The 22,560-nt window shown below is 41.9% G+C and overlaps 1 protein-coding gene across 11 annotated transcripts in view; it reads left to right on the top strand.

Annotated features, from left to right (window-relative positions):
• ADD1 (adducin 1) overlaps nt 1-22,560 on the top strand; it is a 96,601-nt gene that overhangs the window by 41,581 nt on the left and 32,460 nt on the right. For all 11 annotated transcript variants that reach the window (XM_008993693.5, XM_008993697.5, XM_008993692.5 and 8 more), the window contains exons 2-4: nt 7,540-7,754; nt 12,618-12,780; nt 16,117-16,268. In XM_008993693.5, coding sequence (XP_008991941.2) covers nt 7,560-7,754; nt 12,618-12,780; nt 16,117-16,268 — 510 coding nt within the window. In that variant the 5' untranslated portion in view covers nt 7,540-7,559. The remainder of the gene's footprint in view (nt 1-7,539; nt 7,755-12,617; nt 12,781-16,116; nt 16,269-22,560) is intronic.

Raw genomic sequence — 22,560 nt, 5'->3', positions numbered from 1 at the left:
TAAGGGCATATTCTGAGGAACTGGGGGTTAGGGCTTCAACGTGAATTTTGGGGAGTGGACACAATTCAAGTCATAACATCCTCTCTCTCTTCTTTCTACCTCCCATGCATGGACACTTCCCCCTGCTGATACACTGTAAGTAGAGTTCTGTCATGCACTAAGAGCATTTTGTCTGTCAAATCCTACTCTTTGTATTTTTTAATCTCTGGTACCTTGTGTGTAATGTGGAAAGTGTCTCCAGTGCAAATTTATTATGCATCAGGAGTTAGTAGAAATAAGGGAAGATATTGCAAGGGTCACCTCTCTTTTTGGTTTCCTATTGACAATTCCAAAAGCTCTCTGGAGTTGGGTGCCAGGTGGCCAGGGACACTACCAGGGGGTACCACTTTCATTATCTCCTGACTTTTTTTCTATGGAGCAGTAATTCATTATTAGCTGACAATCATTGTGTTTTCTGAGGAATGTTTTCAAAGTGTTAGAAATCTGACAAGAACCTCTGGGTCCTCTAGCAAGCATTTATACAGAGGCTTTCTTCAGTGGGTCCCGCTTCCTTGTTTCAGCATTAGGTTTCTGTGTTCAGCTCTAGGGTTGCAAAAGTAAATCATGTGAATGCTGGGAATAGTTACCCATTAGCAAAGATATCTGTGCCAGAAGGGAGGTGCCAAGAAATAACTGGATCTGTCCAAAAGTTTCAGAATGACCTCATTATATATTTCAGAGAAGCAAAAATGTGTCTGGTTTCTGACCTGAGGTTTAGGTACATATTAATAAAGATGGATCATCCTGGGGCTGCAGTACTTCTGCTAAGAAAGAATATTCCAGCATACTCTTTGTTATTTCTGGGTCAGTAAATAACGTGCTAGGCAGCCTGATGTCTTCTGGGACATTAGGAAAGGGATGTTGTTTGGACTGAGTAGTGCTATCCGGTCAGGATCTTCTTCAGTGCCGTTTAGCAAACCAGCTGGCCTTTGTCCAGCTAGCCAAAATTTGTATGATGCAGCGGGGTACTTTTTTACAGTTTTCACACTTTAAATGTCACATGAGAGGTTCTTCAATGGTTTCCTGGAACCCAGTCTAGCAAAATTAGAGGAAAGGCCCTAAGATTTATCTCTGTTAAGAGAAAAAAATTAACATTTTCAGGCTAAATAGTTGAATCTATGAAAGATAACAAATAATGTCTACTATCTCAACCCTCTGAAGATTGAAGTGTTAGGATTGTCATTTGTGGTTTTTTTGGGGTAGCTGAATAAAAACTGGGCAGCTAAAATTTTCACTTCTATGCGCCTCCTGAACAAACCTAAAGAAGTAGTTTGTGAATTGACTGCAGACAAAATAGAAACTGTGCTGCATGCTGTTTTTTGTAAACAGATGACATTTTCTTTTTTCTTTCTTTTTTTTTTTTTTGAGATGGAGTCTCGTCTGTTGCCCAGGCTGGAGTGCAGTGGTGCAGTCTCAGCTCAGTGCAACCTTTGCCTCCCAGGTTCAAGTGATTCTCCTGCCTCAGCCTCCCGAGTAGCTGGGACTACAGGAGTGTGCCACTATGCCTGGCTAATTTTTTATATTTTTAGTAGAGATTGGGTTTCACCGTGTTATCCAGGATAGTGTTGATCTCCTGACCTTGTGGTCCGCCCGCCTCAGCCTCCCAAAGTGCTGGGATTACAGGCGTGAGCCATCACACCCGGCCCAGATGACATTTTCTAACCAGGTACATGCCATCCAATTTTCCTGTCCTTATACCATTTTTTTTTTTTTTTTTTTTTTGAGACAGAGTCTCACTCTGTTGCCAGGCGCCAGGCTGGAGTGCAATGGCACAATCTCGGCTCACTGCAACCTCCGCCTCCTGGGTTCAAGCAGTTCTCCTGCCTCAGCCTCCTGAGTAGCTGGGACTACAGACGCACGCCACCACGCCCAGCTAATTTTTGTACTTTTAGTAGAGATGGGGTTTCACTATGTTGGCCAGGATGATCTCGATCTCTTGACCTTGTGATCCACCCGCCTCGGCCTCCCAAAGTGCTGGGATTACAGGCTTGAACCGCTAGGCCCGGCCACCATTTTCTTGTTCCTTATACCATTGTGTAAGGTATCAGAACTGAAGGAGGAAGATGATGGTTAAAAACACTGAATTGCTTTTATCTCATTTGAGATAATTGGTGTAAGCGTCTTGACTTTTTTTTTTTTGAGGTGGAGTTTTGCTCTTGTTGCCCAGGCTGGAGTACAATGGCGCCATCTCAGCTCACTGCAATTTCTGCCTCCTGGGTTCAAGCAATTCTGGTGCCTCAGACTTCCGAATAGCTGGGATTACAGGCATGTGTCACCACGTCTGGCTAATTTTTGCATTATTAGTAGAGACGGGTTTTCTCCATGTTGGTCAGGCTGGTCTCAAACTCCCGACCTCAGGTGATCTGCTTGCCTCAGCCTCCCAAAGTGTTGGGATTATAGGCGTGAGCCACTGCACCTGGCCTAGCATCTTGACTTTTTATATTTGGAAACATTAAATAAAAATGGAAATAATTTTTTAAAAAAGGGATGTTAATGTTAAGATAGCTGTTCCTCCCGATCTCGGTAGTATCAGCCTGAAAAAGCATGCTGAAATATCTTCATCTGAAGGCAGGCAGAGACCAGCCCATGTAAAGTCTGGAGGTACTTTCTTCTGAGCACAAGAAGGATCACGAAGCGTTTCAAACACACAAAATAGCACGGCGTGATGACCTAACCTGCTCTAACCTTTATCCAGAGTCAGTGGTCAGTTCATGGCTAGACTTGCATAACCTCATTTCCCCTTCCCCTTCTTCCCCATCCAACAGACCCAGTGGTCTGGGGCCTCTCTGTTATAGGTGCCGGCCTAGATGTAGTCCTGGCCCCTAGGAATTCACAGCCTAGGGAAAGACCCTTATGGAGGCAGACCGTCCCTGCACAGTGACAGTCACTAGCCCATTGGGTACCAGCAGCTAGAGAGGGACCCTGTCGTCTCCACCCCCAAGCCCAGTGTTCAGCCTGGGCCCTGCCACAGGACGAGGGGCTCCGCCAATGTTTTGGGCACATACAAGTTTTAGGCACATTTCAGATGTCATTTTATCCAGAAACATTTTTGTATCTAATGTAATCATAATAATGCTACACCTAAAATGTAAAACTAATTTCTTAATATCATCAAAATCCAGCTAGTGTTCAAATTTTTTGTTGTCTCAAATGTCACTTTTAGATTTTTATTTTACAGTTTGTTACCGTCAGGATCATGTGAAGGTCCACATATTAGTTCTTAGATTTTAAGCAGAGTGCATGACATGATCTGACTTACATTTATTTACTTACTTACTTATTTATTTATTTGAGATGGCACTATTTTGTCACCCAGGCTGGAGTGCAATCTCTGCTTACTGCAACCTCCGCCTCCTGGGTTCACGTGATTCTCCTGTCTCAGCCTCTGGAGTAGCTGGGATTACAGGTGCACACCACCACACCTGGCTGATTTTTTGTAGTGTTAGTAAAGACGGGGTTTCACCATGTTGGCCAGACTGGTCTCGAACTCCTGATCTTGTGATCCACCCGCCTCAGCCTCCCAAAGTGCTGGGATTACAGGCATGAGCCATTGTGCCTGGCCCTGACTTACATTTTAAAACTCTCTATGGCCGAGTTTTAGGGAATGGATTGCTGTGGGAGTTGTTAAGAAACTGGAAGTAGAGAAACGAATTAGGAGGCTGTTGTTGAGTGTCTGGGAGGTGAGTGATGATAACCTGGATTTGAGTGCCAGGTAGGGAATGGGAGATGTGGAGGAAGCAGGTATCACATGGGCAGGTTATGCTTGTTTGTCGCAGTTCATCCAGACTTTTTTTCTGTTTTGTGTGTTTATCTGAAAATATCGTTCTCAAAGATTTCGTTAATTTAGCTATCAACATAGTGTTGATGGTGAAATCTTAAGATTTATTGCATAAGTAAAATTATAGCAATATTACAGAATGTTGAGATAGAGAAATATTCATCCATATTTTAATCAACGTACTCAAATTTATTCCAGCTTATTTGCCATTATATCATCTTACCAGTGTGTAATTATAGCATTACATAATAGAATAAGATATATAGTTTTCCTACTTAATATGTTTTATACTTTTTATCTATATTATGCTAAAGAGTCCCCATAGTTACATGATACTGTATTGAGCAGATTTTAATGTTTATGTCACATTTATTTATTTGAGACAGGCTCTTGCTCTGTCCCCCAGGCTGGAGTACAGTGGTGCCATCATGTCTCTCTGCATCTTTGACCTCCCAGCTCAAGTGATCCTCCCATCTCAGCCTCCTGAGTAGCTGGGACTACAGGTGCACGCCATCTCTCCTGGCTCTTTTGACTTTTTTGTTGAGATGCAATCTTTACTATGTAAGCTAGACAGCTTTGAACTCCTGGGCTCAAGTGATCCTCCTGCCTCGGCCTTCCAGAGTGCTGGGATTACATGCGTGCGCCACCACACCTGGCCTGTTCCTACTTTTAAAATTATTTTATTTTAAATTAGTTTAAATTTATTTTAAGATACTCTAAAAAAATGTTCCAGAAGTTAGTTTGCACGTTTTTCTCTCTTTTTTAAACTTTTTGATTCAATAATAATAATTTTTATTAAATAATAATTTTTTTGTTTGTTTTGAAACAGAGTCTTGCTCTGTTGCCCAGGCTGGAATGCAGTGGCACGACTCAGCTCACTGCAACCTTTGCCTCTCTGGTTCAACTGATTCTTGCGCGTCAGCCTCCCGAATAGCTGCGATTACAGGCATGCACCCCTACACCCAGCTGATTTTTGCATTTTTAATGCAGATGGGGTTTCACCACGTTGCCCAGGCTGGTCTCAAACTCCTGAGCTCAGGCATCCACTTGCCTTGGGCTGCCAAAGTGCTAGGATTACAGACATTCGCCACCATGTCTGGCAAATAATAACTTCTTAATTGACAAAAAGGAAAGTACAGGTTTGTACTTAAAAGTAGAGTTATGCTTAATCTTGATTACTGGGCTCAGAATGTGTGTACTTTGATTTTGATTGAAGTTTATAGACTTCCTTATTGAAGGAACAGAGCATGTACCTACCTGGCCTGCAGTCTTTATCTTACCCCATTCACATAGCAATGTGTAACTAGAGGAAAGCAATACCTGCCTTACCTTAAATATGTTGGTTTTACAAAAATTCCTTTCTTTTAGGATCTTCTGGGAACCAGGAAATAGCTATTGTTACCTCTAAAATATACCCTCATATCCTTATTTACTGATGAAAATGGTTTATAATTGGGACTCATAATGATTTTCTTTGGTCTTTTATTTTTTTGAAACACTAAAGGAGAACATTTTTATTATTGGCTCAGAATGTTCAGCTTCAATTACATCGAATGAGGAAATATTGTCGGATAACTATTCTTATTTTGTTCTTTGGTCATTCTGTTGGAACAAACCAGGTTTACAATAAATAAGTTGAGTAACCAGATTAAATTAAACAATTTATATAAAGGATATAAATAGAGAAGAGTAAATTTCAAAGATTCTACTTAGACTGGGCTCATGCCTATAATCCCAGCACTGTGGAAGTCTGAGGCAGGAAGATCAGGAGTTTGAGACCAGCCTGGATAATGTAGTGAGACCTCATCTCTACCAAAGAACTAAAAAAAAAATAGCTGGGTATGGTGACAGGGGCCTATAGTCTCAGCTATTCTGGTGGCTGAGGCAGTAGTATTGCTTGAGCCAGAAGTTCTGGGCTATAGTGAGCTATGATTGCAGCACTGCATTCCAGCCCAGGTAGCAGAATGAAGCTCTGTCTCGAAAAAAAAAAAAAAAGAGAAAAAATATTCCACTTAGGTAATTAGTTTGTTTATTCTATGTTAATATTTAGTCCCCAAGTGTTTTCATGTTTTGCCTTTAAGTTTTTGAAATAGTGGTTGGGCTGAGTGGCTCACACCTGTAATCCCAGTACTTTGGAAGGCCTTGGTGGGTGGATCACCTGAGGTCAGGAGTTCGAGACCAGCCTGGCCAACATGGTGAAACCCCTGTCTCTACTAAAAATACAAAAACTAGCTGGGCATGGTGGCATGGCCTGTAATCCCAGCTATTCAGGAGACTGAGGCAGGAGAATCGTTTGAACCTGGGCGGCAGAGGTTGCAGTGAGCCGAGATCATGCCCCTGTACTCCAGTTTGGGTGACAGAGTAAGACTGTCTCAAAAAAAAAAAATATAGTGCCACTTTAAGCATGCTGTATTGTATCTTTACATTTGGAACAGAAACATCAAATTGATTATCGTTTTCTTATAAAAAAAACCTCATTTCTTCAACTGATTCTTTGGCTGTTGGTTTCACAATAAAAATATCTCTCTTGCATAATAAACTCTATAGGCTTGCTGTCCAAAGTGTGGTTCAAGTTCAGTAGCATTGGTATCATTTGGGAATTTATGAGATGTGCAGCATTTTAGGCCCCACTGCAGACCTAGTGAATCTTAATTTAATTCCCAGGTGGTTCATACGCACATTTGAAAGCCAACAGGCATAGTGGCTTACGTCTATGATCCCAGCACTTTGGCAGGCCAAGGTGAGAGGATTGCTTGAGGCCAAGAGTTTGAAATCAGCCTGTGCAACTCAGGAATATCCCCGTCTCCACAAAACATATTTTTTAAAAAATTAGCCACGCATGGCGGTGCACACTGGTAGTCTCAGCTGCTTGAGAGACTGAGGCGGGAGGATCACTTGAGCCTGGGAGGTTGTGGTTGTAGTGAGCTGTGATTGTACCACTGCCCTCCAGCCTCGGTGGCAGAGCAAGAGCCTGTTCTCCTCCCCACAAGAAAAGAATATAATGTCAGTAGCCATATTCACAGAATTTTTAATTGGAGCCATCTTTGCATGTTATGTTATTAACAAACTGAGCATCTTGACATTGCGAGTACCTGCCATTGTTCTATTAACCAGAAAGGAGATGTTAGGGAGCAATGTTTCCCATCATGTGAGTTATGTGTGAGTGGCTTCTCTTTTGTTGATCTGTTTGGGGGCATCCTTTGCAAAACCACTGCTGGTACCTTATGGGGAAAAAAAGTCAGAAATCAAATTTCTTTTGGAATAAATTATGCTGTTCTTAGCAGATCTTGTCTGGATCCAAATTAAGTCCTCTGACAAATCCAAAAAGAACTAAATATCAAACGTTTGACCACATGACTCTTGTCTTTAAAGAGTGCTGAGGAGACTCTTGTCTTTAAAGAGTCATGTGGTCAAACGTTTACTATTTAGTTCTTTTTGGATTTGTCAGAGGACTTAATTGCTTTGTTAGATTGTTCTCTTGTTCTCTTCTTTGGATCAGTGGCTAGGACAAAACACACCATTGGTTAGTGGGAGGGTGGGAGGTGGCAGATCAGCCATGTGCCTCTGAGGCCACAAAGAAGCCTCACAGGTCATGGTTTCCACTGTAAGTGGTCACTGCATTCTCCTGTTGAAGACTGTGTTTACCAAGCTCATGTGCTCATCACGAAACACTGTTAGACATTGATTTGAAAACAATAATTTCTTTTATTTTGATTCCGTAGGAACTTAGAAAGATTGTACAATGAATGGTGATTCTCGTGCTGCGGTGGTGACCTCACCACCCCCGACCACAGCCCCTCACAAGGAGAGGTACTTTGACCGAGTGGATGAGAACAACCCAGAATACTTGAGGGAAAGGAACATGGCACCAGACCTTCGCCAGGACTTCAACATGATGGAGCAAAAGAAGAGGGTGTCCATGATTCTACAAAGTCCTGTAAGAAGAGAAATCTTTCCTCTGACCAAATGTTGTCTTTCCTTTTCTGATACTTCAGGTCTTGCGCCCTGTTATACGAGTGGCATAGTTCATTGATCTTATCACAGGAAATCATGTCTGAGTATATGTATATGGTTGTTGAAAGAATTCAGTTTAGTTCATGTTATCGACATCGTAAATGAAAAATCTTCAGTGTCATAAAGGATAGGAAGCATTAATTTCTCCTTTTTACTCTTGTAACTTTTCCAGAGGGTCTATATATATTGGGACAATTTTAAAATTACAATTTAAAAAATACCTACCTTAGGCTGGATGTGGTAACTCACTCCTGTAATCCCAGCACTTTGGGAGCCCAAGGCAGGTGGATCACTTGAGGTCAGGCGTTCGAGACCAGCCTGGCCATCATGGTGAAACCCTCACTCCATTAAAAATACAAAAATTAGCCTGATGTGGTGGCATGTACCTGTAATCCCAGCTATTTGGAAGGCTGAGGCAGGAGAATCGCTTGAACCTAGGAGGTAGAGGTTGCAGTGAGCCGAGATTGTGCCACTGCACTCCTGCCTGGGCAACAGAGCAAAACTCTATCTTAAAAACAAACAGACAAACAAACAAACAAAAAACTAGCTCAGTCCTGGGCATATAGTAGGCCTTAAGAGTACCTGACTATTTGGCTGGGTGCGGTGGCTCATGCCTGTAATCCCAGCACTTTAGGAGGCCAAGGCGGGTGGATCAGAAGGTCAGGAGGTCGAAACCATCCTGGCTAACACGGTGAAACCCTGTCTTTACTAAAAACACAAAAAAATAGCTGTTATTACTGAGTTAAAAGTTACATAAAGTATACAAATCTTAAATATATAGGTTGGTGAATTTTGACTTAATTGTCGCTTATGTAACTACCCAGATCAAGTCTCAGACTTTACATTCTAGTTGAAGGAAATAAACAGTAAATAACAAGCAGAAGAGCAATGCAGAAAGCAGTAGGATGATTAGATTCAGTGTGACTGTGGTCAAAAGGCCACTCTCTGGAGGTGTGGTTTAATCTGAACTCAGTGACAGGAAGGAGCCAGTCTTTCAAGAATCAAGACGGGGCTGGGTTTGGGTGCTTGGCTGGGCAAGGTGGCTCGTGCCTGTAATCCCAGCACTTTTGGAGGCCAAGGGGTGGATCACTTGAGCCCAGGAGTTCGAGACCAGCCTGATGAAACCCTATCTCTACAAAAAATATAAAAATTAGCCAGGCGTGGTGGTGTGTGCCTGTGGTACCAGATACTCAGGAGGCTGAGGTGGAAGGATCACTCAATCCCAGGAGGTTGAGGCTGCACTGAGTTGTGATCATGTCAGTGCACTCCAGCCTGGGTGACAGAGTGAGACCCTGTCTCAAAAAAAAGTGTTCCTGGCTGAGGGACTGGCTAACATGAAATTCCTAGGATAGGGATAGGCTGGATGAGCCTGCAGAGGCAGAAGGCAGCCAATGTGGTTCAACCTGGGAGTGGCAGAGTGAGGTGCAGTGAGGTTGGAGAGAGAAGAGGGAGCAGGTCCTGGAAGGCTGTGTATGCTGAGATTGAGAGTTTCCATTGTATTTTGTGTGTGGCAGAGTCATTGGAGGGCTGCAGACAGGGAAAGGACAAATAGAATTTTAAAGAAGATTATTCTGGGTTTGGTTTAAAGAGAAAATTGGCTGGGGCAAGAGAAAAAGCTGTCTTCCAAATGAGAGATCATGGCAGCTTGGGCCAAGGTGGTGTAGTAGAAGTAGGGAGAGGTAGATTTGTATGGCTTTCGTTTTGAAGGTAGTGTGAATGGGACTGGCTGATGGATGGGGTGGAAGAAGCGAAAGGGAAAAAAAGAATCAGGATAACACCTAGACTTTTGGCTTGAGCAGTTTTCCTACATAAAAACAACAAGAAGCTAAGTAAAAATGACTCGGGATAGTTATGAAACTGGTAGCACCCAGTGTGTGCCAGGAGTGTTTGTAGGCACTGGGGATGCAGAGATAAGAGAGTGAAGTCCCTGCCCACAGGTTGTTTAGAACATAGTAAGCGTCAAGGCTGGCCACGGTGGCTTATATCTGCAGCCCCAGGGCTTTGGGAGGGTGAGGTAGGAGGATCACTTGAGCCCAGGATTTTGAGGCTGCAGTGAGCTATGATTGCACCACTGTACTCCAGCCTGGGGCTTGAGGTTTTGCCAGATGGTTTTGTAGAGTTGCAGATGTTAGCAAGAAAATGATTATAATGTAATCATTACAGTGGATCTAAGCCAGTGAGGGAGATCAGAACAGGGAAGGCGAGCCAAGGTGAGAAGGTGTTAGGGTGATGAATGGATGGAAGAAAGTGGTGAGCTGGACTCTAGGAGGGGGTGGTTGGAGGGCACTTGGCTTTGGGATTGAAGAGGGGCATGGTTACTAGGAATGAGCAGGTGTAGGGCATGACCATGGAAGTGGGAGACTGAGGTGGGTTGGATGACAGGGTCTTTGGAGGAGGAGAGGCCTGACATTTGGGAGGTATGAAGGTATGGAGGGTCCCAAGCTGAGGGTATATGGATGTTGAACCAGCAGGAGTTACGATCAAAGCAGCACACACAAGGTCCTTAGGCTAGTGACAGCTGGCGGGAGCCAGACGTGAAGATCCAGGTGGTGGCTAAGCGCAGCTCTGTGCCACGTATCCTTTCTGCATGCACAGGTCTTCTGACATGCTGTGTATGTAAGGGGCTCCTGTTCTGTGGCTTTCTTCTTTTTGTGTCTTCCTTATCAAGCTTTCAGTTTCTGGAAGGCAAGGACTGTATTATTCATCTGTATGTATATCCTTAGTGCCTAAAACAGCTGGTACTAAAGTACTAAAACCTGGTACTTAGTAGTGTGTGTCAAATTGAGCTTTCCCTAGATCTGTATGTGGATTTTAAAAGCATTGAAATAGATCCTTTGAATTTTCAGACTGAGGGCTCCTGAAGGCAAGGAGCCTGTTTAATTTAGCTTTTGCTTCCCCTGTAGCCAGCACTGTCTGTGATGTTCAGGCAACGCCATCTGTGTCTCTTATTCTCTATTTTTTCTTTTTCTTTTGAGATGGAGTGTCACTCTGTCACCTAGGCTAGAGTGCAGTGGTGTGATCTTGGCTCACTGCAGCCTCCACCTCCTGAGTTCAAACAGTTCTCCTGCCTCAGCCTCCCAAGTGGTTAGGATTACAGGCACAAGCTTCCATGCCTGGCTAATTTTTGTGTTTTTAGTAGAGACAAAGTTTCACCATATTGGCCAGGCTGGTCTTGAACTCCTGAACTTAAATGATCTGCCTGCCTTGGCCTCCCAAAGTGCTGGAATTACAGGCGGGAGCCACCATGCCCAGCCCATCTTCATTTGCACATATCTCCCTTTCTCTCTTTTTCATTGCGTTGTGCATTGATAACAGAGATGGCTAAATAATCATCATGTTTTGTCTTTTTTTCTTTATTTCTTTATTTCTTGCTTGCAGTCAGAGTACCTGCCAGCTTTTCCCTTCCTCGTGGCCTCATGGATGACTACAAAATATGATCTGTGACATTATTTATCATGGTTTAGTAAATAGAGGGTCCTCAGAGGGCTGTTGACATTCTTTTGCACCCTTATTTAGCCGCAATACATGTATTTGTTGTGTGCTTTCCCCAGTAGGTACACTTAGACTGTCCCTTGGCAATTTCCTGCAGTATGTTTTTAGCTCAAGCAATGACAAGCTAGAAGTAAATTTGATGTGGATTAGCATCCAGTGAATTAGTGATATCTAATTTCATATTAGATATCATTTATAATTGTTTGACAAGATATTTATTTCTTCATAGGGTATGTGAAAAAATTATTTTAGTGCAGTTTGGGGAAATTATAAATTATATTTATTGTTAAGTAGATTTCTATTAAAATCACCATCAATTCAATTGGACTTTTTTTGCCTAATTTAGGATTCTTTGATAAAGGATGGATGTTTAGGGGTTTTTTCCACACTTAAAAGTAATTTGAAAAGTATTTTGAAGAAAGTACTGCAAAGGATAAAATAGAATATGAAAATTACTAATAATTCTATTACTAAAAGGATTACAGTGAACATTTTGATGTATTTACCATTTTCTTTGAGATAAAGTCTTGCTCTGTCACCCAGGCTGGAGTGCAGTGGCACAATCTCGGCTCACTGCAACCTCTGCCTCCTGGGTTCAAGCAATTCCCCTGTCTCAGCCTCCCAAGTAGCTAGGATTACAGGCACCTACTACTACTCCTGGCTAATTTTTGTATTTTTAGTAGAGGCGGGGTTTCACCATGTTGGCCAGGCTCTTTCCAAACTCCTGACCTCCCGTGATCTACCTGCCCCGGCCTCCCAGAGTGCTGGGATTACAGGCGTGAGCCACTGCACCGGTGGATGGATTACTTTCAGTCTTTTTCTGTGTTCAGGTGTGTATTTACTCTAATAAGAACTGGTTATGTTGCTTGATAACATTGTCATTCAAGAGCAATTTTATGGCATTTAATTTTTTTTTTAGCTTTTCATGTTGAATGCATGCATAGAATTCCCAGTGTATTCAGTCAGCCCTCTGTTGATTGAAATGTAGGATGTTTTTCCCTTTTATCAATAGTGGTGGAAAATGAATGTCTTTGGGCACTTTCTTGATATTTCCTTAAAATAGATTTTTAGGAATAGAATTCCTGTTCAGAGTTTTAAGCTTTTATTGTATTACATTACTTTCTAGAAAAGTATGTGCCAGTTTATACTCCCAGCAGTAATGTGTGAGAATATCTGCTTGCCTTTCTAGCACTAGATGAAAACAAAAAATTGGTCTCTGTGATTGCTACCCCAGATCCCCTGCCCAAGGAACAGAAAATAAATAGTATCTCACTGTTTTAATATTTTTTCTTAGGCTTTCTGTGAAGAATTGGAATCAATGATACAGGAGCAATTTAAGAAGGGGAAGAACCCCACAGGCCTTTTGGCATTACAGCAGATTGCAGATTTTATGACCACGAATGTACCAAATGTCTACCCAGCGGCTCCGCAAGGAGGGATGGCTGCCTTAAACATGAGTGAGTAGTTCCTGATTTTTAATATATGCTCTGTAGTTTTCAGGTGAAATTTCCTGAAGATTGCTCACATGAAGTAAAAGGGCATGTAATGGTGTAACATACAGAGCTGAGTATTTGGAAAATTAATGTGTTTTCGTTAGTCATAGTAAAAGACAGGCTGTATTCTTGAAATCGTCTTGAATGTTGGGGACTCTTCCTTTCTTAGCCAGTGAGACTCTGTTATTTCTGAGGCAGATGACCAACCTCTAGGTGGATTAAAAAAAACGAATCAGTAATCATAGTGCTTGTGGAGTAGCACATCGGTTTTGCCTGGCCAGCATTTCTTCCCTACCATTCCTTACTGCTGCTTCCCAACTAGTGAGAAAGAGAAATTCCAGAGAAAAGCCGGAGGAAAAATGTTGAATGGGTGAACGTGAGCAAAGAATGGTCAGCTGGGCAAGAATTGAGCTTTGCCATGACAGTTGAGTTTGTAAATGTTAACATTGATGAGGTGGAGCCCAGGATGACTCTGGCATCAACTAAGCCGACCCATATTGTATCTTGGATCAGTCTCTGACGGGTCTGGTTGGATAGTCAAATCGGATTGCCCAAAATAAGATACTGGTTTTTGTTACATCTGCTGACATTTGCTATTTACCTGTCTGCTCTGTGGGATTCTTAGAAGTTGAATAGCATTCACCTGATCTGATATATATTATAATGTCTATAGAATATTAAGAATCATGTTTAATCCATAGCTCAAACCGCCACCCTGAATCACATGGCCACCACCAGTAAAGTTTTCATATGTATTGTTGAGATTCTCTTGGGGTGGCTGGCAAAATATTAGAGAAAGTTATAAATTAGTCTCAAACCTTTTGGAAGGCCGAAAAAAGTTTTGTTGGGACAGGCTGAAGGCAGTGGGTCCATTACATGAGGGAAAAGACAGGAACAACAAGAGGCTTTCCCAGTTATCTTTTTGTCTCTGCTCTGTTTACATGTAAACTTTGTGCTGAATGGTCCTCTTGAATTACCTGTTAACAGTGTTTACTCTGGGCCCTGAAACCTAAAGCTTTTATCATTTGCAAAACCACTCTTTTAGCCATGTTAATTATCCACAAGCATAATAACTTAAAACCCCTGTTATGAAAACTCTACTGAATAAATGACAACGGAACAGAGGGTCTTGGTCGATTGGCTGCAGTCACCCTCTAAAAGCAGCCAGCAACCATCCCTCTCCCACCTGAATCACTGAAATAGGTGTGAGAGTGCATTTATTCATCCATCGTTAAGTCAGGGTCGGCAGAACAAACCTCTGCAGGTGGTAATCAACGTCTCAGGTGTATCATCTCTCCTGGTTAAACCCCCATTCCTGGGAGTCACTCTTTAAAAAGAAAGTTGCTAATTGTACTCATCATTGTCTTATGTTATTTGTTAATCCTAAAATGCAAAGCCAGAATGAAAGCAAAAACCACCTTGCCTAACAAACCCATGGCTAAATGCATCAGTGGCTGGCAAACCACAAAGACTAATGTTGTTAAAAGTGGATTATTATTTTTTTTTTGAGACAGGGTTTCAGTCTGTCTCCCAGGCTGGAGTGTAGTGGCGTGATCTTGGCTCCCTGCAAACCTCCATCTATCAGGTTCAAGCTATTCTCATGCCCTAGCATCCTGAGTAGCTGAGATTACAGGCAGCCACACCTGGCTAATTTTTGTGTTTCACCATGTTGGCCAGGCTGATCTCAAACTCCTGACTTCAAGTGATCCACTCGCCTCAGCCTCCCTAAGTGCTGGGATTACGGACATGAGCCACCACACCCGGCCCATTTCTTCTGTATTAATTAGCAAGAATATTCCGTAAGGAGAAACTTCCCTTCAGTTCTTTTGGTTACCTGATGGTACAATTTTTGTAGGAAAGGCAGGATCCCTTTCCGAAATAATAAGTTGGTTTCCAGTCATCCTTTAGTGATGAACAATTAGTTTTTTTAGTATCATTTGAATTTATGATTTAAACATAGTCAGTGTTTCACATCATTGCAGTTATTATCCAGATTTGTTGAGAGCTTTCCTTCTGAATGTTGAATTTTGTGAAATGCTTCTTACCTGTTTGTTAAAATAATCACCTAGTTTTTCTTCTTTAGTTTGATATGGTGAATTATGTTTATTGGATTTTGTTTTGTTTTGTGTATTTATTTAGAGATAAAGTCTTGCTCTTTCACCCATGCTGGAGTACAGTAGCATAGTCACAGCTCACTACAGCCTTGAAGTCCTGGGCTTAAGGGATCCTCCACACCTGGCTAATCTCCCCTCCCCTGCCCTCCCCTTCTTCCTTTCCCTTTCCCTTTCTCTTTCTCTTTCACCCTCTCTCTCACTCTCTCTTTGATAGCTCTTATCTTTCAAGGAATTTGTCTATTTCATCTAAGGTAAATAATTCTCTGGCATAGTTGTTTGTATAATCCCTTTATTATTATTTTTAATGCCTGTAGGATGGATAGTGATGACCTCTTTCAGCTTCTTCATATTGATTCTTTCTTTCTTTCTTTCTTTTTTTTTTTTTTTGAGACAGAGTCTCACTCTGTCACCTGAGCTGGAGTGCAATGGTGTGATCTTGGCTCACTGCAACCTCTGCTTCCGGGTTCAAGCAATTCTCCTGTCTCAGCCTCCCAAGTAGCTGAGATTACAGGTGTCTACCACCACACCCGGCTAATTTTTTGTATTTTTAATACAGACAAGGTTTTACCATGTTGGCCAGGCTGGTTTCGAACTCCTGCCCTTAAGTGATCCACCCACCTCAGCCTCTCAGAATGCTAGGGTTTCAGGCATGAGCCACTGTGCCAACCTATTTCTATCTCCTTTCTTTTGTTAAGTCTGGCTAGAGGTTTATCTTATTTTGTTATTTGTACAATTTTTAATCTCACAGATTCAACTTGGTTTAATCAAAAAGCCTTAAAAAAAACTTTTCTTCTCTAATGTATGTTTAATGCTGTAAATTTCCTTCTAAGCATGCTTTACTGAACCCCACAAATTTTGCTTTTTGTTAATGATTTCTAACTTAATTGTGTTAGTATTGGATAATAGTCTTTATGAAATTGTCTTTGAGTTATCAAGACTTTATGGCCTAACGTGGAAGATAAATATCTCAGATCCATTAGTATTTGATTTACATTTGATAAGCATTGTTAATGTTTGAGGCTTTTTGATAAGTCACTTCTGCCTGGGCTATTCACAGCTGCGATCATAAGCACTGCAGCCTCAAACTCGTGGCTTCAAGTGATCCTCCTGCCTTAACCTTCTGAGTACCTAGGAATACAGACATATGCCACCACACCTGGCTGAGTTTTGTTTTTCTTTATTTCAGGTCTCGGTATGGTGACTCCTGTGAATGATCTTAGAGGATCTGATTCGATTGCGTATGACAAAGGAGAGAAGTTACTGCGGTGTAAATTGGCAGCGTTTTATAGACTAGCAGATCTCTTCGGGTGGTCTCAGCTTATCTACAATCATATCACAGTGAGTGTTAAATGGGGCAGTAACTGAATGATAGATGAAGTATTTTGTGTCTGGCACCACCTCCTTCCATTTAGGAGACGAGGGAAGCAGGCTGAGCTCTGGTAAAGTCGTGGAATACCTCTTCTGATTCCTGACTATAATAACCCGATAACCAGCCAGTTTGGGTTAAAAGTTATAAGAAGACCAGCTCTTGAAAATTTTTCTTGCATGCTAACCTAATAAGACAACTGAGTGTTTACCAGATTATAGACAATTGCTAAAATTATTTTTATGTTTAAAAACATAACAATGGTGATGTTTTCTTTCTTAGACTGACCAAAGCCTTCTGTTTCTCAGACTTATTTCTTCAGCTACTCCAGTTTTAACCATTTTCTCTTTTCCTTCATTCTGGGTATCTGCTTTCTCTGGATCAAGTGCTGTTCTAACTCAGGGGTAGTATCAGTGGATAACACAAGTCCTTCCCTTGTGGGCAGTTGCTTCTTCATCCCAATCCATTAGCCTGTTCTTCACTCCCTATTTTGTCCAGCTTGTATTTCATGCTCCCTCATTTCAGGAAGACTGGGCCAATCCTGTACTACCACTCCCAGCTTCTGAGCAGCCACATCCTGCTACGGAAACCCTCCCATCAGAGCCCATTGCCTTTCTCCATAGATTCACAACCCAAATCTCAGGTGGACCCATGACTCAGCCTGGCAACCATAACTCATCTCTCTTACAACCTTACTAATATTTAAGTCTTCACTACTATCTTTGAGACTCCTGACCTCTTTCTCCCAGCAAATGACCTCATCATGCCACAGAAAAAAGGGGTACCCTTCCTGACATTTGTTGCCATTCTGTACTGTTGACCACCTGTTATAATGTCCTGCCTTCTGCCTGTGGCCGAACTTTGCTCCCCTGGCTGGAATTCCACCCTTCCTGCCTTCTTAGATTCCCAGTGCATTGGCAGGGTTCTTTTGTTCCTTCGCTCTTTTGTAGAGTTAGCTTTTTCCTTTGAACTGCTTCCTTCCTTTGGTTTTAAAACTTGTTCCAATCTTCTGTTTTTTTCATGTAATTTCTTTTAAAGGCTATTTTAAGTTGTTAATACAGTGCCTGCTTTTTGTATCAAGTGCACCTTACGCAGATGTCTAAAGAAAAAGTCGTAATTCCACCAATACTCCCATCTCTCTCGAGGCAATCAGTGTATATGCCGTTGAGGTTGTTGAAGACTTTTCTCCGTACTCAGCACGCACTCAGGCTTTTCCACATGGACTCATAACTAGTGGTGCTTAGTTAAGCTCCATTCTGGACTCAGGAATGCTGAGCCTCCTGAGGTGATGGTCTGGTGTTCACCTTGTGATTAGTGTATTGTGTCTCTGGAACTTGATATTGGTCTCTGCCAGAGAGAGACTCAGTTGCCTTCCATCCATCTGTTCTTGTTTCCACTTAAATGAACTTTTCAAAATGTGCTCTTGCATGCTGCACACTCACTCTGTGTAGAATGCCACCTCTGCTTTATTCCCCTGTAGCAGTTACCCCCATTCATTCTGTATGTTTAGCTATTACTGTCCCTCTTTGCACACAGGAATGTAAATTCCATGGAGGGAGCCTCTGTTGTGGTCCCTGCTGTGGCCCCAGAACCAATGGCACAGAGTAGGCATGCAGTAAATTCATGTCAGGTGAAAAACCAAATGAAACCCCCTGAACTGAAATTACCCCAGTAAAATTGTGAACAAGAGCTCAGTGGGGCTTTTTGACATTTGATGAGTGGGTCCAGTTAGCCTAACACAAATGCCAGCTCCCTTCCTGGTGCCTGCAGGGAAACTGCTGGCCTCTGTCATCTAATTATACTCGACAGACTGCTCTAGTGGAGATTTAACGCTAAATGGTTGCCTGAAGATGAGTGCCATAAAAATGTTACCGCTGTGATAGGACATGTACTCCTTAGCTGTGATAACAACTTCACGTTCTTTGCAGGTTTAAAAATGCTGTTTGCCTAGTCCTGTTTTGAATGCTGATTAAATAAGTTTGAATTGGTTAAATTACTTGTTTCCTCCTCCTTTAATTGTTTAGGAATTGGCAAAATTGAAACATTGGTGTTTGCTCTTCTGTCAGTGATCTCCATGGGGCTTAATATTCCATGGGGAGTAAAAATAAATACAGGTTACCAAAAATCTTTCCTGTGTCTTATAAACTAGAACTAGAGAATCTTTAAGGAAGAAAGGTTTGGTTTATTTTGTTTTACTATTATGACATCCGTTTCTTATTAACAATCTAGGTGTGGTACAGACGCTTAGCAGAAAAGGAAATATTAACAGTATCAACAAAAAGTGCCAGCAGGCCATTCTGCCCTTTCTTTGCAGGAGGGTCATAGGGATTTAAAATTGCTAACAGGGGTTAGAGGACTGGAGATGATTGTCTGAAGTAGGTCTTTGTTTTAAGACTGCACTGGATTTGGAGAAGTGTTTGGGGGGGCTAGGTGCAGTGGGACAAGATAGGGTGGCACTTAGCTGATGGCTTGGCCTTTTCATCCTGATGTCAGTGGAATGCTGTCAAGGCTTCATACCTGCAGAACCTGGCAGATGCTTGTTCAACCCCATTCTGGATTCCAGAGAATGCTAAGCCTCCCAGGTGATGGTCTGGAACCCACCTTTGTGACCAGTGCCCTGTGCTTCAGGGGTGTGATAGTAATCTCCTCTGGAGGTACTGAATTGGTCTGCAACAGCAGTGTCTCATTCTTCACACATAGAGAAGGGGCAGTACATGTGTGAGAAGAGACAGAGGGAGAGCAGTGCTGGTCTGACAGGGACCACTGAAGAGGAAACTGACTTCAAAATGTCCTCAATCTTTACTTGATGTTTGTAATTTTACACTTTCTCCTTTTTGCTTTAGACTCAGAGAATTAAATGTTTTAAGCCTTTAAAATTTAAATATGTATTAATAGATCTCTTAGTTAAGCTCACAGTTGGAAATAAATCTTAAATAAGTCAAAGAAGGAAACATTAATTACAGCATTATTGTTATTGAGCTGGGGCTCTCTTTGTCCCCCAGGCTGAAGTGCAGTGGTGTAATCTCAGCTCACTACAACCTCTGTTGCCTCGGTTCAAGTGATCCTCCTGCCTCAGCCTCCTGAGTAGCCGGAACAGTCATGTGCCACCATGTGCAGGTGTGCACCACATGCCACTGGCTAATTTTTATATTTTTAGTAGAGATAGGGTTTCTCCATATTGGCCAGGCTGATCTCTAACTCCTGGCCTCAAATGATCCACTTACGTCGGCCTCCCAAAGTGCTGGGATTACAGATGTGAGCCACTGCACCCAGCCCAGCATTATTTGTAATAATGAATTTTTTTTTTTTTTTTTTTTTAAGGCAGAGTCTCCCGCTATGACCCAGGCTGGAGTGCAGTGGCATGATGGCTCACTGCACTCTCCGCCTCCTGGGTTCCAGCATTTCTCCTGCCTCAGCCTCCCAAGTAGCAGGGATTACAGGAACCTGCCACCACATCTGGCTGTTTTTTTTTTTTTTTTTTTTTTTGTATTTTTAGTAGAGATGGGGTTTCACCATGTTGGCCAGGCTGATTTTGAACTTCTGACCTCAAGTGATCCGCCCACGTGGGCCTCCCAAAGTGCTAGGATTACAGGTGTGAGCCACTGTGCCTAGCCAATAATGAAAAAATTTAAGAGTCCTTAAATATTCAGCAGTAGATAGGAAATGGCTCAGTTTTTCACTATCAATTTGATAAAATGTTGTATACTATGAAAAACAATTACAAAGATCATGTAGAACAAGTGAAAACATAAAAAATGAAAGATTATCAGAAATGAGAAAATATGACATGTTTACTCTTTACAGCCGTATGAAATATGTACATATATATATATATATAGACAAAATTGAAATGATTGACAAAAAAAGCTGTGTAATATTTTTTAAATGTAGAATCTGACAGCATGCTTCTAAAATTTAGAGGGAAGAATGGAAGGCCAAGAATAGCTAAGATACTCCTGAAGAACAACTAGGCAAGGGGAATTTTCCTACCACATGTCAAACTTAATATAAAGTGGTAATTAATGTAGTGTTCTTTGGGCTAAGGAAGATTCAGATGGATCAGTGGGACTGAACGGGAAGCCCTAAGTCGGATCTGCATGCATTGAAACAGACATGCCGGAGTCGGCATTGCAGCTAAGTGGGCTGGGGGATGGGCTTGGCAATGATGGGTGCTGGGATGCTTGGGTAAAAAAGTCACAAGTGAAAAATTATATGAGACTTCTATACTATACATAATCACAAAGCAATCCCAGTGAATTAAAGATTAAATGTGAAGTGTAATACTTTTTACAATTTTAGGACTAATACAGGTGAAAATCACTAGCCTTGAATCCCTGGCCTAAGGAAAGATGTCTTAACACAAAAAGCACTTATCATAAATGAAAAGATGGGTAAATATGTCCGCATTTAAAGTAAACAAAATGTTTCCTTATTAAAAGATACCATAGGCCAGGCTCAGTGGCTCACACCTGTAATCCCGGCACTTTGGGAAGCTAGGGGGATGGATCACTCCTGAACTCCTGATCACCTGAGGTCAGCAGTTCGAGACCAGCCTGTCCAACATGATGAAAACCCATCTCTACCAAAAAATGCAAAACAGTTAGCCAGGCATGGTGGTTCACCTGCAGTCTCAGCTGCTGGGGAGGCCGAGACAGGAGAATCGCTTGAACCCTAGAGGTGGAAGTTGCAGTGAGCTGAGATCCTCCAGCCTGGGTGGCAGAGCGAGACCCTGTCTCCAAAAAAAAAAAAAAAAAAAGATACCACAAATACAGTAATAATAAAAGCTGCAGCCTGGAAGCTTTGCCCCACATGAGGCCAACAGAAATTAATATCTGGGGCTGGGCATGGTGGCTCATGCCCATAATTTCTGTGCTTTGGGAGACCAAGGTAGGCGCATCACTTGAGGCGAAGAGTTTGAGACCGGTTTGGTCAACATGGTGAAACTTCATCTATACTAAAAATACAAAATTAGCTGGGCATGGTGGCAGGTACCTGTAATCCCAGCTACTTGGAGGCTGAGACAGGAATCACTTGAACTCAGGAGATGTAGGTTGCAGTGAGTTGAAATTATAACACTGAGCTCCAGCCTGGGTGATGGAGCGAGACTTTTTCTCAAAAAAAAAAAAAGGAAAGTAATATTTGGACTAGATAATTGTCAAGAAAAAGACAAGCCATTGTAAAATGGACAAAAGGCAAAAAGGAATTTCACAGAAGGGGAGATAAGAATGCCTTGTAAAAATTTGCAAAGTTGCTGAAATCATTTAGTAACCAGGAAATTATATATTCATAGCACACTGAAATATCCTTTCATAGACATGAGTTGTTTTGTTTTTTTTTTTTTTTTTGAGACGGAGTCTCGCTCTGTTGCCCAGGCTGGAGTCGGTGGCATGATCTTGGCTCACTGCAGCCTCCACCTTCCAGGTTCAAGCGATTCACATGCCTCAGCCTCCCAAGTAGCTGGGGTTACAGGCGTACACTATCACACCTGGCTAATTTTTGTATTTTTAGTAGAGGCGAGGTTTCAACATATTAGCCAGTCTGGTCTCAAGCTCCTTACCTCATGATCTGCCCACTTCGGCTTCCCAAAGTGCTGGGATTACAGGTGTGAGCCACCATGCCTGGCCTCAGACATCAGATTTTAATTTTTTAAAAAGGTTATAGAAGCACAAAACTATCATATACTTGCTACTGGAGGGCTGTATCTTTAATGAGGCTCTTTGGAAAAGAACTTGGTGTTACCTCCTAGTTTATTATGCTAGAGAATCTTGAATGTGTACCGTAGGAGACCGGTACGAGAATGTTGGTAGCAGCATAGTTTTTAATGACAAAAACTGAAACCACGTTCACTGATGTAAGAATAGAGTCATATATTGTAGTGTCTTCAAGTGGATACTATACAGCAGTGAGCATAAATAAATGATAGTCATGTTGGTCATAATCTGGAGGAGCCACAAAATGATGTTGAGAAAAGTCACTGCAGAACATGCAGTATGATTTCAATTATATAAAGTTTACAAACAGGTCAAAATTAATAAATTGCTTAGGGATGAGTGCAAAAACTGTAGAGAAAAAAGGGAATGTTTAATCCATAATTCCGTATAGTGCTTACTTTTGGGAGATGAGGGAAGAGAAACAGCTTCAGAGATACTAGGATTATTGCATTTCTTAAGCAAACTGGTAGATACATGGGTGTTTGATGTATTATACTCACATTGTCTTATGTCTTCTGAATACCCTTGTATGTGTGGTTTCAAAATACTTACT

Source organism: Callithrix jacchus, chromosome 3, assembly GCF_049354715.1.
Source record: "Callithrix jacchus isolate 240 chromosome 3, calJac240_pri, whole genome shotgun sequence".
NCBI lineage: Eukaryota > Metazoa > Chordata > Mammalia > Primates > Cebidae > Callithrix > Callithrix jacchus.
Note: the sequence above shows the minus strand (reverse complement) of the source record. Positions and strands in the feature narration are given on the sequence as shown.